General features: G+C 42.1%; 2 protein-coding genes across 3 annotated transcripts; both read right to left on the bottom strand.

Annotated features, from left to right (window-relative positions):
- Positions 1–170: 170 nt before the first annotated feature.
- On the bottom strand, positions 171–11,903 carry OGFR (opioid growth factor receptor). Of its 2 annotated transcripts, XM_084296832.1 has the most exons (9): positions 11,673–11,903; positions 9,762–9,815; positions 7,306–7,353; positions 6,549–6,611; positions 6,155–6,239; positions 5,704–5,782; positions 5,153–5,219; positions 4,730–4,878; positions 171–3,597 (listed from the first exon to the last, which is right to left on the bottom strand). In XM_084296832.1, the coding sequence occupies exons 1-9, from the start codon at positions 11,892–11,894 to the stop codon at positions 2,244–2,246; spliced, it is 2,121 nt and encodes a 706-aa protein (XP_084152958.1). In that variant the 5' UTR covers positions 11,895–11,903; the 3' UTR covers positions 171–2,243. The 2 variants fall into 2 exon arrangements, with proteins under 2 accessions (XP_084152958.1, XP_084152959.1); XM_084296833.1 differs by lacking the exon at positions 9,762–9,815.
- A 776-nt stretch (positions 11,904–12,679) lies between these two features.
- Positions 12,680–16,538, bottom strand: MRGBP (MRG domain binding protein; the record flags this gene model as incomplete). The annotated part of the gene is made up of 5 exons (XM_084296625.1): positions 12,680–13,409; positions 14,195–14,269; positions 15,043–15,124; positions 15,693–15,814; positions 16,286–16,538. 5 exons carry the CDS (start codon positions 16,536–16,538, stop codon positions 13,219–13,221), a joined length of 723 nt encoding a protein of 240 aa, XP_084152751.1. The 3' UTR covers positions 12,680–13,218.
- Between the last annotated feature and the right edge of the window lie 1,091 nt (positions 16,539–17,629).

Here is a 17,629-nt window from a genome sequence, read left to right as displayed (position 1 = left end):
CACCAGACCTCGGTGTTACCAGCTGTGCTTGGAAATGCTCGAGGTGCCCCAGCAGCAGCAGGCAGCTACAGGGTGGGCAGGCAGAGCAGGTCCATGGTCACGTCCCGCCCTCGAAGGTGAAAAAACATAAGGAAACTGGTGTGCATTGAAGTCATGCTTTAATAGGTGACATTAATGTAACACTGCCATACAGCTCCGAGCGCTGGAGAACACAGCCCGGGAACTCGCTGCAAACATCTACAGCCAAAACTCAACTGGCCACAGCAGGGAACAGCTCGTTTTGAGCACTCCAGCCTAGAGCTCACAGTGAAACCCCATTAAACACAAAAACTGCACATCACCACACCAGATTTATGAGCTATGCCCCGACTGAGCATACGTTCACACTGAAAACTTCATTAAATAACAAAGTTACTATAAATCTGTACAAAAGCCATGATTATCATTTTTTTTTTTACTCATCTTTTATTAAAGAATTCTCACTCAACATTTTCAAGTATTTATACCTGTAGGTAAGTGTACTCTTATTGGCAATTTAACACCATCTTTTCATAAGAAAGTTATTTAAAAAACATTAAAGCCTTTTTCCAGCATGTGTGTGACCATGAGCATTAAATAAAAAGCCTGCAGACTTTTTTTTTTTTTTTTTTATCCCCACACGCATGGATGTGGCATGCTGCACCAGGGCCTACAGTCAGGGAAGGCCAATCACAGATCAAACTCCTTGAAAGATGAACTTCTGAAGAGCTGTAGCAGAGAGAGGAGAGACACTGACGTTGCACAGGCTACTGCATCTGCTCTCTGATGAGGCAAGCAAGCCTTTAGCCATCCCCTACACAAAACAAACAGCACCTGAAAAGCCCAAAACTAAAACAAACAATCTGAGCAAACCGCGAGTCCAGACCTTCTGGCTGTTGAAAATGTTTCCTCTGCTTCATGAAACACGTCCTCTGTTGTAAATCTCCAGGAGCATAAGTGCTAAATTGTTCAGTGCTCCTTCAGACTCGGTTGAATCCTGCACAGGTCAGGCAGAACAGCTAGCAGAGAGGTCAGTAACATTAAGGCAGGCAAGGAGCTGGCAAGGGCTGAAAGTAAATTCTTAAGGGCTGTAAATGAATAAACCAGACAAGCGTACCCCCACCAATTAAAGCTTCAATTAACCGGCCCACAACAAAGCCCCAAGTGGTTAGCAGACATGCTGCACTCGAACGTGCCCTCGCTGTCTGACACGCTGATCATTAATGGTAGAATGATCCTGCCACAGCTAGGAAGCGGGTGAGATTTGAGACAGCTAGCTGCACTCAGCAGGCCTGCAGGAAGGATAGCCCCAGAGGTCATCTCAAAGCAACACCAAAATCTGAAGAGATGCAATGACAAAATATTTATTCTGTTTCAGCAATCGAGGAAGAAAGACCTTTGAACTAGCAGCGGGCATAAATAGCTGTGGAAGACTATCAAGCTCCTGAAGGTGGTGGAAAAAGATGGGGAAGAAGAGCTCCAGCCAGCTTTACACAAAGCCAGAAGGTTTCTCTTAGAAACCAGCAGACAACTTGTATTCTTAACAAATCTAACAAGCACTAAGAAGCCAACTCCTGCTGAGGATCAAGGGAAGAGTTACCCAATGTTTCTGCTCCCTGGAGGACAGTATCTGGACTCAAAGGTTAATACTGGTCAGAGACACATTATGGCCTTACGTTTTATCCCAGTCTAAACTCAAACCTATTTTCTTACAGGAGGAAAGGCAACTACACTCCCACATGATGCAAAATGATAAAGAAGTGCCACGGTAATAGAAAGGTCTGGCAAATCAGGCATGCTATCTTACAGTAAAGTTTGTATATTTAATAAATACTTTCCTAGTTCAAACAAGGAAACTGATTAATTTCCCTCTTCTTTAAAAAGGGACATACCAGAACCAAAGCAAAGTGCAAAAATCCCTGTTGCTCCACGATAGTTCTGAACATCAGATATAAAACAGGAACAGGACACAGCCTGTTTAGGATGACAAATCATTTAGAGTTTTCCTGTTTAGGGTAACCGAGAGCTCGTTCTCAATGAAATCACTACAGATGACTTATAAAAAAAAAAAGTGTGGAAGGGTGAAAGTGACACAGGGTCTAGCCTAGATCAGTCCAAACAAAGTTTATTTTTCCATGTGTCTGTGGTGTACAAATCAGTAAAGCTGGCTCCCAGCAGTTAGGGCAATGTCATCACTGCTTGCTCAAGTGTTTGCTGTGCCGGTCTCACTCTGCTACCTGTTCTTCATCAGGTTCTGCTGCATGCAGCTCAGAGCTACCAGTTTCCTGTATTGCAAGCTCAGCACTGTCTTGTTCAGGACAAGTAGTTGTCATATTCTGTTCAAGACTCCCTGGAACTTGTTTCTTGCTCGTGGCTTTTGCTTCCTCTTCTTCACTTGCATTTGCTGCCTTTTTATGCTGTTCTATCCCATCTGCCTCACTTTTCCTTCCCAGGAGCACGCTATCACAGTGGTGCTGGTCACTCTTTGCTGTGACTTGCTCTGCACCTGACTCCAAGCCATCACTTGGCGGAGACATCCAGCTAGTCTTAGGGAGCATGGAAGCAGCTGGGCAGCTCGGAGCCCCACCATTTGCGTCACCCCTATCCTTCTTACTAACCTCCTCCTCAGTCATTTTTTTCTCAGCAGCTTTTTCCTCCTCAGCCTCTGCGTTTGAAACAGGTGGATGCAACTGGGCACTGCGGGCAGGCAGCCCCATGTTCAGGTTTATGGCCAAGTTGAATGTTTTGTTTCTTTGTGTTCTTTTATCCACTTTCCTCCGTTTTACCGTGGCATCAGCAGTCTCTGGCACTGTTAAGTCTTTGGCGTTTACATTGTCTTCTTTCAGTGTTTCCTGACCCTCTTCTGTTTGCAGGAGGGAGCTTGAGGGGGAGATTTCTGCATCAAGTGCACACTCACCCAGATTACGGGAAATTTTCTCAATATCAGGAGGGCTTTTCAATGGTCCACTCTTTATATTGTCTGCCACGTTTGCATCCAGTTTTCTCTTCTTGCTCTCCTTTGCACAATCATTCTCTGCGGTACCCTGTGCTTCAGCCTTACTGCTGAAATCATTCTCTTCCTGCTGGGTAAACAAAGGTTCCTTCTCATCTTCACCATCTCCTCCCTCTGAAACACACTCACTTAACCTCTCTCTCGTGTCCTCTTCATTCGCTTTAGGCAACACTTCCTGGGCTTCCTCTAGAGATGGGTTCTGACTCTTTTCCACAGAATCATCACGTTTTCTACCAGGTTCTTCCTCTTTACTTCCAACTGTTTGGTGCAGCTGGGACTTGGCAGAGCGGGGTCTGTACTTTGAGAGTTTGTCATGTGGCCCCCATACAAAGCTGTCTTGAGGTCTGTAGTGCTGCCAAGCATAGTGGACTAGTTCCCTTCTCTTCTGCTTGCTTCTGACAGTGAATAGAAAGTAATCCAAGGCACTTCTCTTGACATTTGGTAACGTCTCCTTAACAAGAGTTTCAGTTAGGAAAAACTTTACCAAGTGCACTTGATAGTGTTCATATCCCATCTCCCCCAGGCACTTCAGAATGCGAGTGATCCGCAAATTGTTGTGGCTAAACCTGAGACAAACAGATGAGCAAAGTTAAGTGACAGCCTTATAAGCCTCGAGTCATAACGAACCTCTGGGGTACCTGCAGAATGCTTTGTGTGCTGTTGACAGGGATCTGTAAGAGGGCTACTTCACAGCACAGATGGGAGGACAGGCTGGCTTAATTTTAATGCATCTGTTGCAGCTGTCTACCTTCAACAGTACCTTCCTAGCCCTTCTGGGACTGCTTGGAATAAATGCCTCAACTGCTTGGAAATGTTTTGACATTCTGCATCATCCACCGGTAAATAAATCCCCCATATTGGGTCAGACAGACAAGCCCATGCAGCCCAATATCCTGTCCCTGACGGTGATCTACAGGGTAAGACTGTACAGAAGTTTAAGAACACAGCCATGTAAAGATGCTGCCAGAGATTCACGACTTCAGGACTTAAGCCAGACACAACAGCTTTTTTTTTTTTTTTTTTTTTTTTTTTTAAATACCTGACACGCTTAAAATTGATTTTTCTTCTGAGTATACCCAGTCCTTTTAGACTTTAACACCACTAAAGATACTGGAATATTAAAGGTTAACACTACCTCTATGATAAGCCCTGCAATAATATAATGTTACCAATGATTTGCAGGGCACTTTTCAACCAAGAATTCAAAGCTTTTCACACAGCTTAAGGCAGCTTTATAAACAATCAGGGAAGCACACAGTTACACTCCTATTTTGTAGCTTAAATGCTTAACACAAAGGCATCTTTGCTACCTTTAAAATTCTTCCAGTAGTTTCTGCTTAAAATATAGATTTTATAGTACACAAGTACTTGCAGAGCCAATATCAGCATCTCCAAACCTGTATTTCATCCTTTAGGAAGCCAACAAGAAAAATGCCTGCTGTTAACAGTTGCACCAAATTCAGAAGAAAAATCAGTCTCACCTGGTTTACTTATTGTACTTGCATCTTTATCAAGTGACAGTGTGACAACATACAGTCTTAGGCTGAGACAAGTTAAGTATATATTAATTAGCCAGCCTTCATATCAACAAAAGCCTCTATTTGCCAAAGGTTGAAGATTTTCTTGACTTTGACTTTTTTTCTTCTCATAAAAGTGCATGGCTGTAGTAAATGACCAGTAGTATAAACAGAGACTCACCGGTTCAAGTTTTGAAATCTTTCAGCCCAGTTCTCTGCTCTCTTGAGTTCTCCAGTCTCCTGGTTAGTCAGAATTATTCCATAAAATCTCAACATGAGCTGGTAAGCGCGTATAAACCTTTCCATGACTTCCGTGGACTTCTTAAAAGCCTGAAAACAAGGGAAACCAATGAGTACAAGCTGCAACTCTCTAATTACCTGCATCGTTAAGTGGCATTTTGAATTTTAAACACAGATTAATTATATCACTCATCACTTCATTTGCTGCTAGCAACTGGCAGACATACACAAGACAGACAACTGCTTAACAGCACTTGAGCAAGCCCTGTTCACATTAGGTCCCCAAGGAAGTAAAGGAAAAGAAAAAAAGCTAGACTTCAAATATAAGGCATTCAGGGAAAAATTTTTAAAAAGCTTTAAATACCTCAATTTCTTGAAGTGTTAGTGGTTTGGCACGCCAGTTCATCCCATGTTCACGTAAAGGGAATAGCCTAAGAGGAAAAAAGTTTTCAGCCCAGGTGATCAAAGGTGACACTCAGCCCAGGGAACCCACTTTGTTAAATCTTTCCAATAATTGTGCTATCACAGGTGCCTCTTGGAGAGCTCATGTACTTATGGACATGAAAGTACTTCAATTCACGACAAGTCCATTACATAAAATAATTGTACACACAGGTTGTAACAACATACTTATTTGCATCTCTCACTGCCTTAATATTTTGTTCTGTAGTACGTCAAAAGACCATTCACAACTGAGATCTATTGTCACAGCTGCACTGGAAATCTGTCTTCAGGATTTCCAGAGCACTGCTTCCAAAAGAATTTGGGAAAAAAAATGAAATAAAAATAATACCCACAACCTGACAAGTTTCAGTCAAAAGCTCAAGAGTAACTCTTGGTCTATTGGGAAGCCAAATTCAGCAATGCACATACAACTGACTTAAAAGAGGCATTATATTCATGCAGGCACTTTACCACTGTATGTATGAATGGTTTTCTTCCAGAACTTCATAGTTGTCCCACCACAATTCAAGCAGAGTTTCAATATGCAAACCTGAAGAGAAAAAAAATAAAGTGAGGCAAGACGAAATAACACCAAATGAAAATTAAAAGCTAGCCCATCATCTAAGGTGGCCCATTATCCATCAGCAGGCATCAGTATACAGACATCAGCTTCTCTACTAGACAACTATCCTGAGAAGTCAGGAAAAAAAACAGCTACTATTGTACTAGCAAACAAAAATTAAGGAACTTACAGCAGGAACAAAAACGTTTTTAGGGGATTTATTTTTTTTGGTGTGTGCGCGCACGTATTTTTTTTTTTTTTTTTTTAAATAGTTGTCCCACATGGATCACACTAATCTTTCACCAACTTAAAACAGCTGCAGTAGAGCAGCACTGAGCAGTCATCAAGCAAGGTACTCACCCTGAGGCAAAAAAACAATTTCATTTTTGTAAAAGCTCAAGTTCCACATCTGTTCTTCCTCCTCATTTTCTGGTTCTGTCAAACCCTGGAGATGAGAATAAGAAATCAACAAGTAGCATTGTTTTCAAACGCAGTATTCACTTCAATGCTTCTTACTTTCCCTCCCTCTTGTTCTCAGCACAGGCTAAATCCTTTAAATGTTTTGGGAAATAACAGCTTGTTTCTGATGCACCCACATGCACATTATCCCTTCCCCCTCACAAACTAATCCTTTAAAGGTCTGAGCCTGTCGATGTAAAGATAAGAGGGTGTCCTCAAACCTAGAACATGTTCCTAAACTTAGCATGCAATGAGGAAGAGCCACAAGAGAGGTGCATTATCATTTAGTCCATACCGGGTAACGATGCCTGTATCTCTGCAAGTCTCTTGCTGCATTCCAGTTGCGCCTGCCTGAGAACTAGAGAAAAGCGACAGATCAGACATCCAGAATAAAGTTGTCTTCTGAAAAAAAAAATATAAATGGAAAGACTTAGCATCTCTCATGCGTGCTCCTCCCCTGCACCCTCCACCCTGCTGTCCCAGCACCCCAAGAACTGCCAGTTTCTACCATAGTTGTTCCCCTGTATTCCTGAGGGCTATTTAGGATTACAAGAAGTTAACACCATCTCCTTGAACCAAAATATTTGTTTGTATTTCCAGTCTTATTAATCAGGGTCTTCACGTTTTATGCTTATCTTTTACCCCAGACAGGTTTTCCTACAGAAATGGTCAGAATCAGCTGGAAAGTCTCTGAATGTTAAAATCTCATTTTGTTTGTTAAATCAGGTTTTAGTTCGTCTTTTAAAAACCTTTATCTGTTTGTCTCTGAGTCACTACATACCTTAGTCACGACAGAGATCATACTTTAAGTTGTTGAATTCAAGACGCAGAAAGATCATTCAAGACTCCTTTTTCCTCTAGACACTATTAAAGTGAAACTTTCTTCATCTTTGCTTCCTCATCTAGAACAGCCTTGCTGATGTGGCATCATGATTTAGACAGTGAACAGTAACAGAGCCACATGGTCACATCACATATTTATTTTATTCCCGTAACAATCACCTTCATTACTGCTCATCTCTCCAAGTAACAAAACTTTATGCCAAGCCTACCTGAAAAGCCAAATGAGACAACGGTAACAAATTTGAACTTCCTTGCTCCTATAAAGAGAAAGCATTTAGTAGGAAACACATTGAAACCAAATAAATAAATATATACCAGATGAAGATACCCAGAGCAGTAATTCGCATGATTCCTATTAGTTGCCAAGTGACAGATTTACCTAGTTACAGCTGAATTCACATGATTCATAATTGAAAATCCTATAGAAAAAAAACTGCAGAGCCACATTCACCTGACAATTCGGTATCAGGTTCTCCTTACTACACAGATATGGTGGATTCAGTTCAGTTGTAGCATCTACACTGAAATCACAAAGAACAGCTTCCTTTCTTCCTCTGAACTTTGTGAAAGTTGCAAGCATGACATCACTTAAAACCCATTTTAACTGAATTATGTGTGTGTTTAGGTATATTTAAGTGGATTACTTCAGATTTTGTTACAATTCATAAGCAATACAGATTTAGTCTTGCTATGTGCTGAACCATCTGGTCTCAAACCATGAAAAACCACTGAAAAGCATTCTGAAATGTCAAGGCAGAGCTATCAAAATGAACGAGGCTGCTTGTGAACAGAAGTATCCTGCCAATGCAAAGCACACCAGAATCAGCGTTCAGCACCAGCCAACACTGGGAGCAGTTGTTGTGAAACAGGGATAAGCTGTGCACCATCTTGCAAAATCAGTGTTTTAAGAAACTTAGAAGAAAGAAGCAGCAAATGATCTCCTGAATTGTTTTTAAACTTCATTGGATACTTCTCAGCCTCCTTCGCCTAGAGAAAAGTGAAAAAGAAAATCACTTCCTATCGAACAGCAAACACTGATCACTGGTTCTGTTAATTAATGTGGGAACAGGATTAGATTTTGTAACACCTCCTTGTAACGAAGTCATCCCTTCAACACACCTGTTGCTGTTAAAATTTATGAAGCATGCACAGCAGTAGAGAGATCAAAGCTTTATCTATAGAGGGAGGTCATCAATACAGAATTTCTAAAGTTACATTTTAAATATCTATTTACATGCTATGATTCCCCCATATTTTGGTGACAAGATTTTGAAAAACAATTTTTTATTTTTTTTAAATGTATTAACCTGTAATGTCTTAAAATAACGCCTGTCTACACTGCAGTACATTTCCCAAAGGCACACGGCCCACACAAGATTAGCAATCCATGCACTAGTGCCCATCCCTGTGATCTGTTCTGCCAATACAATGGTTAGAAATGCACATAAGTATAAAAAGCTTTGCTACACAGTTAATGCTGGAAAAAAGAAATAAATATGCAGCTGCAAACTCAAGACTGAGAAATATGCTCAGCCAGAACGTCAGTATTAATCTTTTGTTCAAGGTGTAAGCACAAACTAGGATTTAGCACTTCGAAATTCAATGCTTTTAATTGTAGGTTTTGAAATCCACAGATGAAATCCTGATACATGTGAAATTAATGAGAACTTTACTACCAATTACAGGGGAATCAATTTACAGACATTCTTTATGCTTAAGAGTTTAAAATGATGTCCTTTAACACAGTTAGCTGGGAAAGACAATCAACTGCCTCCAATTTTGAGAAAGGAGTGGTTTGCTGAAGAATAAGCAGAGATACAGAAACAGCACCTTACAAAATTGCGTTACTTCTATCTAACTTGGCTTAGAAAGAAGATCCAGGAAGAAAGCAAGCTGGAGCACAGCAATCAAGATGTCTTTCCTCTCTTTACTTCCTCATCTGTCCATGGAGGTGTTGCTCCTGGGTCTCTATAAACTTCAATTCAAGCCACACAGAAACATAACTTGCCCTTTCTTTCCAGATTAGAGAGACAAACTTGTATGCATAAATCCAACCTCCTTATTTCTCTCACAACACTGTCAAGCAATTTTAGGTGGGGTTCCCTCTCCAGCAATGCCACGCATCAATCAGAACTTGCACTGCTTTGTGGAGAGTGAGAGGAAAGCAGAGAATAAAGCTAGAGAGGGTAAGTGGACAGAATCAGCTGGAAACATGGACAATAATACATGGACAGCATTTGGCTGGAAACTAGAAACCAACTCCAACTGAAGGGGATGCGCAAAGCATCAACAAGACAAAGGAACAAGAAAGAAGACAAAATCCTTGAGAAGCAATTGAAGCCTTTTGTTGGTGGAGAGTTAGGAGAAGGCAGAACTACAGGGCTTGTTACGTGGCTCTGAGCAATGGAGCATGAACCCTGTGCACTACAGCAGACTAATAAGCAAACTTTTAAAATGAGCACAAACCCCAAGATTTTCTATACTTAATTTTAGAAGAAGCTAAAAGCACCGGAATGCAAAAGAGCTGAAATGATACACTTGCAGGAATTTCAGATTGCAAATCTGGAGCATTTGCAAGAGGCACAAGTGACATGCAAACACAGAAGTAAAATTTGAAGAAGGCTTTGAAAGTGTGTAGTGAAAAAGAATAATAAAAAACTCTAACCTCCTTATTGAGAAAACACTTTAGTAGCTTCTTGAATATAGCATACCAGCTAGACTGAGGGGAGAAGAATTAGAATTAGTGTAATACAAGCAGAAGTAGGAACTTATGTTGGAAACTGATTCATGCCTTAGGCAGGTTGTAAATGCACAACTGATAGCAGATATTTTTGTACTCGGCCTCACTCCCCTTAAAAAAAAAATAAATCAGGCACTGAAAGATAAAGGTGATTACGCATTCACCACCGAAGGAAGAACTCTTTAAAGATGCAGAGCAATACTCCATAAGTCTCAGGGAGAACATCGTTCTTCGTAACGTAAAGTTTGAAAAGTCCACTCACTGGAGTAAAAAAAATGCTCCTTGCTTTTTACTGTTGTCATAGTCCAGAAGTTGCTCTAGGAAAAAAAAAAATCTGAAGAACAAAACACATTCAAAAAGGATAATCTAAAAGTTTGAGGCATCTTATGAGGTTTTAGAGCTTGTACACAAAACCAGAGCTTTAACCATGAACAAAAGAAAAATGACAGTGTGCCATCAAACAACGCAAGTCACTTATAGAAACTAGCAAGGATTTTCTGTGTAGTACCACAGCTATTCCATCTGAAACATCTGTGACCTTTCACAGATCCGCATACATAGCTAAGGCCTAACTATGTTCCCTGCAGTAAATCCCATGAAAATGTACACATACATCTGCATTAACATTTTGGTTTTGTTTGCAAAGTATAGAGGGCATGTTATGGTATGAAGTCACCGGTGTTTGGAAAACTATGTTTACCATATATATATATACATATATATATATATGTTCTTATAAGTGAGATTATTTTATTCACTTAATGTTTATAAAATAAGATTAAAGTTCAGTATTAAACTCCTTTAAGAATATATTAATTAGACAGCTTTATCTGCCTATTTCTATTCTGAGGACGATTTACTGAAACAAAACTAAAGTAAAAGATAAGTTTCGCTTTCCTTGAAGGGGAGGAGTTAAAATAATGAACAGTAATGGGTTTCAGCTGAAGACTGAAAAAACAGAGAACAAGTTTTGCAATTGCAAAGCCATGTTGCAGAAGTTGATGACACTCAGAACACTGATGCTAAGTTTAGGAATTTTAGATAAAATTAACAAGTTCTTTTTACATCAAATTAACACTATTTTAAGGCAGTGGGAGAAGCGCTTGCACTTTTCATCACAACTGCACACGTACCTGCAGTTTTTAGACCACCAGTGAATCTTTTACACTTTCAGAGCTGCTCTATAACATGCTCCCTAGGAAAAAAAAAATGGCTACAAGAAATAAAACCTTACAGTTCATTTTTGTAAGTGAACAGATGTGATGGCTCTCGATGGCATGAAAGAGCGTAGGCAAGGACACTGTAGAAAGAGTAGAATACTAACAAAAAACGATTAAAACCAAAGAGCTGCTGAAAAACACTGATGTCTGAAAGTCAAAGTGCAGTCAGCCGGCTGGCACCCCCCAGGACACTGAACTTGTATTTACGACATAAAGAATAAACGAGAACCCAGCACATCGCAGCCTGCTGAGACCTGAAGCAGCTGCAGAGCCCCAGCACACCTCTGCCTTCACAACCTTTCCCTGCAGAGCTCGTTTCCAAACGGGCTGGATCTTTTTTGGGGGGGGCTGAAGATTTGCTTCCCCAGCACGAAGCTGCAATTAAAAATAATTGCTCAGCGCCAGAACGGCGACCACAACCCAAACCACCTTCGGCTCCCTACCAGCCGTTTAAGCTGCTCCGGTTGCTGACTGGAAATTCGAATATTAAAGAGAAAATAACCTAAAAACCCCGGCGGGAGGGCTCGGCAGGTGCAGGGAAGGGCTGTGAGGGGCTGAGGCCTCCGAGCCCCCCCTGTGGCACCCGCCGACCCCCCCCAAACCCACCGGGACCCACCTGGGCCTGCCCGGAGCCCTTCGCCGGCTCCTCCGCATCCTCCAGCCGGTCTTCATCGCCAGCCTCCTCCGTCTCTTTTTCCTCTTCTTCTTCTTCCTCCTCCTTCTTCTCCTCCTCCTCCTCGTCGTCGTCGTCCTCCTCCCAGGTGGAGTCGTACTGCCATGAGCGCGCCTCAGCCCCTGCCTCGGCCTCCTCCGGCCTGAAGCCGAGCCAGGCCGCCATGGGGGAGCGGGGCGGGGAAAGGGAAAGCGAAAGGGGCGGCGGGGCCGGCACAAAGCCCAGCACGTGGGGGGCGAGGAAGAGGAGGAGGAGGAAAGGAAAAGAGGAGGAGGAGGAGGAAGAGGAGGAGGAATCGCGGTGCTAAAGCCCGCCCCGGCCCTGCCCCTCACAGCCGGCAGCACTGCGGGGGGGCCTGGGGACGCGTTAGGTGAGGTGGGTGCTGGGCTCCTCGCCGCGCAAGCAATGCGGACAGATTAAGCGAGAATTCCTTTTATTAACGAACAGGTAACGCGGTGGAACAAATCTGGTAGTGTTTCAGCCCGGTCACGTGGCGTTTTGGTGACCGCGGTCCATCTTTGCACCACTCAAAAATAGCGACTGCAATCCTAGTGTTCTAGCGTATAAAAAGTAAGTGTTACAACGTCAGTAAAAAATGAAATTGTTGAACAGGGTTAATGCTTTGCAGTACCAATTCCACTTAACATTTTATAAAACCGCTTTAAAAATAAATAACAAAGTACAAACCCCCCCGGTTTTATACTATTGTAGTACAAACGGATGAAGCAACACCCCCAGGTTTAGGCACAGCTCAACTGCTCCCTTTCAAAACCATGTGATGCTGCTGGATGCTTTATTTAGGACACATTAATTATTCTCTCTAGGGGCATTATTGTTTTCACTCTACTTACAGTATATAAAATTGTAAAAACAGAAAATATTTACATCACTAAAGGTAAAAGTTGACATTTCTCCAGCAAACAGTGTGAAAGAATACTTCAACACAGTAGTTATCTGTATTTAAAAGTATTTTAGTTTTACTGAACCAACAAATTCAGACATTTAATACAAACGCTATGTTTGCATAAATTAAAACGGCCAAACAACGTAGCCCATAGAGGGTCTGTGATATTCACAACAATAAAAAAGGCAAAAAACAAGCAATTCAAAAATTACAGAAATAACCCATACTTCTCATGAATTGAGGCTCTGTGTTATGACCGACACTTGTTTCATGAACTACGCCGAGACAGTGTGTGCTTCTGGTTGGAAATGCAAACACAGCAACTGTTACAAACGCATAAACCACTAAACGCTGCCAGCTTCCTTCCTGAACGCCCTGAGAAGGTAGCCATCGCTCGGCTACTCAGTGCCAACCAGCAAACAAATCAGGAAAGACTGGCAAAGTCTTGTACGCATAAAGCCAATGTGCAGATTCTTCGAGTACCTGGCTCAGGTATCTTCTCCTTTCTGAAAAAGTTGACGTAATGACTATCCTGCTATTTGTTTTTGAATGTCCCATCGTTAATTTCTTCTGCTTTTCACAGCTTTATGTTCTGCGTCGTTTTGCAGCACTTGGACTGGAAGGATTACTGTTTGCATTTAAGACCTTTTCAGTGACTCTGTTGCGCTTCCTTTTATCAGATCCTTCTTTGGACCCAGAATCTGATGAAGTTTTCTCTTTCTCTTTGCTGCTTGGCTTTTCAGTTGTTTTTCCTAAACTTCCAGAGGGTGCAAAAACTGAAATAGAATCAAAGTAATGATTCAACATCAGACTTCTAGGTAAACAAGAACTGATATCATATTTCTTTATATTACATAAAACTTTTCAAGCCAATCAATTCTTAGCATCTTTAAAGACACTTCAAGTATTATTCTCACTTTTTCAACAGGCACAGCGTGCTTTTATTATTTACTTTAAAGACAGGCATGTATACTGGCAGGCTAAAAGTGAAATAAAACAGTACTTAAAATACTAAATAGGAACACTTACACAACATAGGACCATTCTATGAAATTTATAATCAGAAATGGTAATTACATTTGGTATTATAGATACCAAACACACCTGAACATCCAGAATAAGAAATTTAATATACCTTTAAAATGTGTGTTTAGATCTTTTATTACACTCAATCTTAACACACCACTTTTTCTGTGATGTAAAGATTATGAAAATACATAGTTAACGGTTGGCTTGGCCTGTTATGGTAATAGCAGGATCACTACTGTTCATGTTTGACTTCATTCTATGCAAAATCTTAATAAGCTTCATTTAAAAGAAGCAAGACAATGCAAATAAAATGGAAAAAAAGAAGAAAAAACAACCACTTTTCCTTCCTTCCTAATTAAGCATACCATCTTGTAACCTTTTGTGGTTTTTTTTTGATTTATAGGCAGTAATTTCTCTCGTGAGATCCTATCACAGATTACTTTATGTTCGCTAAAACTGGGCTTAACTTTCTTTCAGAGTTTTTTTGTAGTTGTTTTTTCTCATACTATACAGTAGAGAAATATAAATCTACCTTCTTCTGGACCTGCATGTGTTTCCATTTCTTCTTTGATTTCCTCTTTCACTTCTTCTTCAATCATTACTTTTCCTACAGGAATGATCAGTACACAATGGTTAGATCATTTTGAGGTACCACATGTAGGTTTTCTGGATTAGTAGCCTCAGCATATGTGCACAATGTATACAAATATTCAGTTCAACATTCAGCATTAATTTAGAAATGTTCTTCAGTCCTGTGACAGAGAAATGTAGCTAACACTCCAGCCATACCAAGAGCAAGGCACATGTCACACAACATAAAAGTTCCACTGAAATTATAACAGGAACAAAGTAAAATGCTAATTAGGAAAAACTTATTGCAATTCTTAGATATGATTCTCTACTGCATTTTTAGTATAAAGTTTATTACACCTAATAATTGAGAAGCATTTCACTGTAGTTTAAAATATCTTTTGCCTACACCCAGAAAGAGAAGTTGAATCTAAATGGTATAAGCAGAACCAGTTTGTGCCATATTAACATCCCATTTATATTATATTTAAGAATAGGAGAAATATTGTATGGAATCTAACCAAAGGCCTATCTCCTACAGTGGAGAATCAAAGAGGCTTATAGGTGGGAAATATGAACCACACAGGCAGTGTGATCCTTTCTCTGATAGTTTTGTTCTGTCATCAGTTCACAAATTCAAGAGATATTGCTGTATCTGTTCAATACCTCTTTTTCATGAATACACCTAATACACCAGAATGAAAGAATAGCCATGTATTGGCATGTTATGTTCTTTTTTTGTTAGTTCCGTTAAACTACTTGTTCTAAGATGAGAAGAACAGAAAGCAAGAGACTGCTATCACATCTTACCTTCTCTCACTTCTTGAATCAATTCATCAGGAAGAACAAAATTCTTCTCTATATTAGGGAATGGAAGAATCTCAGATTCATGCTTAGAAAGAAAAGAAAGATTTTCATGAATGATTTTGGTAAAATAAATAATTTGGATGCAGAAATGCAATCCCAAACTATTTTAAGTGCAATTAGTAGCTAAATAATTCTTAACAAGTTACTCAGACACTAGAGAATCAGGATGCTCCTGATGTCAAACTGATTATTAAGGTCAACATAATTGAGATCATGACACCAGACCATAATCATGAGAGATCATTTCTGTAAACCGATCCTGGAAAATTCTTAATAAAAACACATATACCTCCCTGTTTGGTACTTAAATTAAGTACCTGTGTAAATGTTTGCTGGATCAGCATGTTGGCAATAAAAAAAAAAAAAACTCCCAAAAGTCACAACACAGTATAGGGAAAAAAAAAAAAACAGAACACTTTACGCTTTACTGCTTTCCACCTAACACACTCTTATACAAGAAAAACTTCATCATCTCACTCTAACACGTAATTCTCAGTAACATGAAGGTTTGGTCAGGTCCAGTGATTAGGGCCTATCAAAACTCCTGAATGACACGAGGTACGAGTGTGCCCATGTCCCTCTTTTATACTCACAAGAGCCTGCATATCATACATGGTGCTCAGATGGTCCCAAATCACTTTGGAAGAAATCTGCCGCCCAATGTTCTGACTGAACTTATCTCGGATACAAATCATGTGGAAATGGCGATTCACACCTGAGGTGAGAGTTCAGTGCAGTTAATGCTACTAATAATCTTATTTGTGACACAGAATTAAAAAAAATACACCAAAACTCAACCAACCAACCATATAAAATGTCATTACAGGGAAATCACACAGAAAAGGTGACGTGGGCAGCCCTGCCCGGCCGTTTTTTCACCCTACATTAGAGGTGCTATCTGAGGAGGGGCTGAGAACGCCTCGCTGGGTACCGCTTTCCCCACGCGGACAGAACTTTTAGTGAGGCTGCGTGAAAAAAATAACCCCCAAAAAACAGGGCACCAAGGCCGGGAAAGGGAGGCTGCCTCCGAGAGGCCACTAGGGGCAGCACCGCAGCGCGGCCGGGGCCGTGCCACCCCCAGAGGGGGGATCCCTCACACGCCCCCCGCCCATCCCCGCCGCCCTGCTCTCCTCCCCGGCCACCGCCGCTACTCGAGCCCGCGGCTTCACCGCGGCCTAGCTCTCACCTACGGGCTTGTGGCCCAGCATGGCGTGGAAGAGGCAAACCTCCACTTCGGGGCTCCACACCACCACCGCCTCCTCCGCCGCCGCCGCCGCGGCTGCCGGGGGCACGCCGGGCTCCGGGGCTGAGGCAGCCGCGGCGGCGGCGGCCGCGACGGCGGCGGCGGCGGCCGCGACGGCGGCGGCGGCCCCCGGGCCGGCCGAGGGCAGCGGCGGCTTCTCCACAGCGGCGGCCGAGCCGCCCTCCGCCTCCCCCATGGCCGCGCCGCAGCCGCCGGGCCCCCGGCGCCCCCTGCCGTTCCCCCGCCGCCCGCCGCCCGCAGCGGCTCCTGCCGGCCGGAGGGAGGAAGGGAAATGCCCCGCTTTGGGGTTTTTAGTGGACAGAAGGGAGTTTTTTGAGGGGTTTTAGGTTAGTTTTGGAGGCGGAGAGCCGGGGGAGAAGGCAAGGCACGGAGATGTTCCTCTGAGGGGTGAAAACCCTGAGGGGTTTTGGTTTAGGGTGTGAAGTAATCCTAAGGCAGTGGTACTGCGTTTACTTCACGTTTACATGAGGAAAGCTCAAGAGAAGGCAGAGGTGCACTAAGAGGCTCCAAATTAACCAGCCCAGGGAGCTGGGAATAGCCCAAGGGGGAAGGGGAAGCCCAGAAGTCGGAGAGGGGCCCGGGGCTCGGCCCTGCCACCAGCAAGGCCTCGGCCACCCCAGCGATCGCCATCCTCAGGAGCAAAGCTGCAGCCAAAATGGGAGATTTCTCTTGGGAAAGGTGCTCCAGCACCCCAAAATGCCCGTCATTGTTACAGCAGCATCGTTTCGTGTGAGCCTGGCACTGATGCAGAACAGGTAACTCTGCCTTAGGAGTTGAAACAACACAGAACCTGCTTTGCCTGTCATTTAAGGCATTAAAAATGTGTAACCTGAGAAGAAAAAGAATGTGTCATTCTCTCTGTAGTACATTTTTTGGTTGTTTGATTGATTTTTGGACCTCTTAGGCATTATTGGGGATACGGGCATGGTTGCTCAGGTGATCAAGTGTGCGATTGCTCACTCCTCACTTGAAATCGTAATCCTTTTGGTGGCATTAAAATGATTTCAATGGCAAATGACAATGACATCAAATGTAAAGAACAACTGTTTTGTTCGAAGTGAATAATAAAACCGTGGGGGCAGAAACTCGCAGGCAAAAACACATTATCTTCATGCAAATTGTCCAAATAATAAAAAGTGGGAAGGCAAAAATGCAATTTTCTGAAATTGAAATCTTTCTGTACGGTTGATACTCAAATAATTAACTAACACATGTCATTCTTTGGGGCCTGATGTGTTGCTCATACCTCAAACAGATTAAGCAAAC

Source organism: Netta rufina (assembly GCF_964035555.1).
Source record: "Netta rufina genome assembly, chromosome: 16".
NCBI classification, from domain to species: domain Eukaryota; kingdom Metazoa; phylum Chordata; class Aves; order Anseriformes; family Anatidae; genus Netta; species Netta rufina.
Note: the sequence above shows the minus strand (reverse complement) of the source record. Positions and strands in the feature narration are given on the sequence as shown.

Coding starts and splice junctions, on each gene's coding strand:
- OGFR (XM_084296832.1), bottom strand. CDS start 11,894: ATGGCGGCCTGGCTCGGCTTCAGGCCGGAGGAGGCCGAGGCAGGGGCT. Junction 7,354..9,761: donor AGTGTTTTCTCAATAAGGAG/GTTAGAGTTTTT, acceptor TTCTCTTTATAG/GAGCAAGGAAGTTCAAATTT. Junction 5,220..5,703: donor AACCATTCATACATACAGTG/GTAAAGTGCCTG, acceptor TTTTCCTCTTAG/GCTATTCCCTTTACGTGAAC.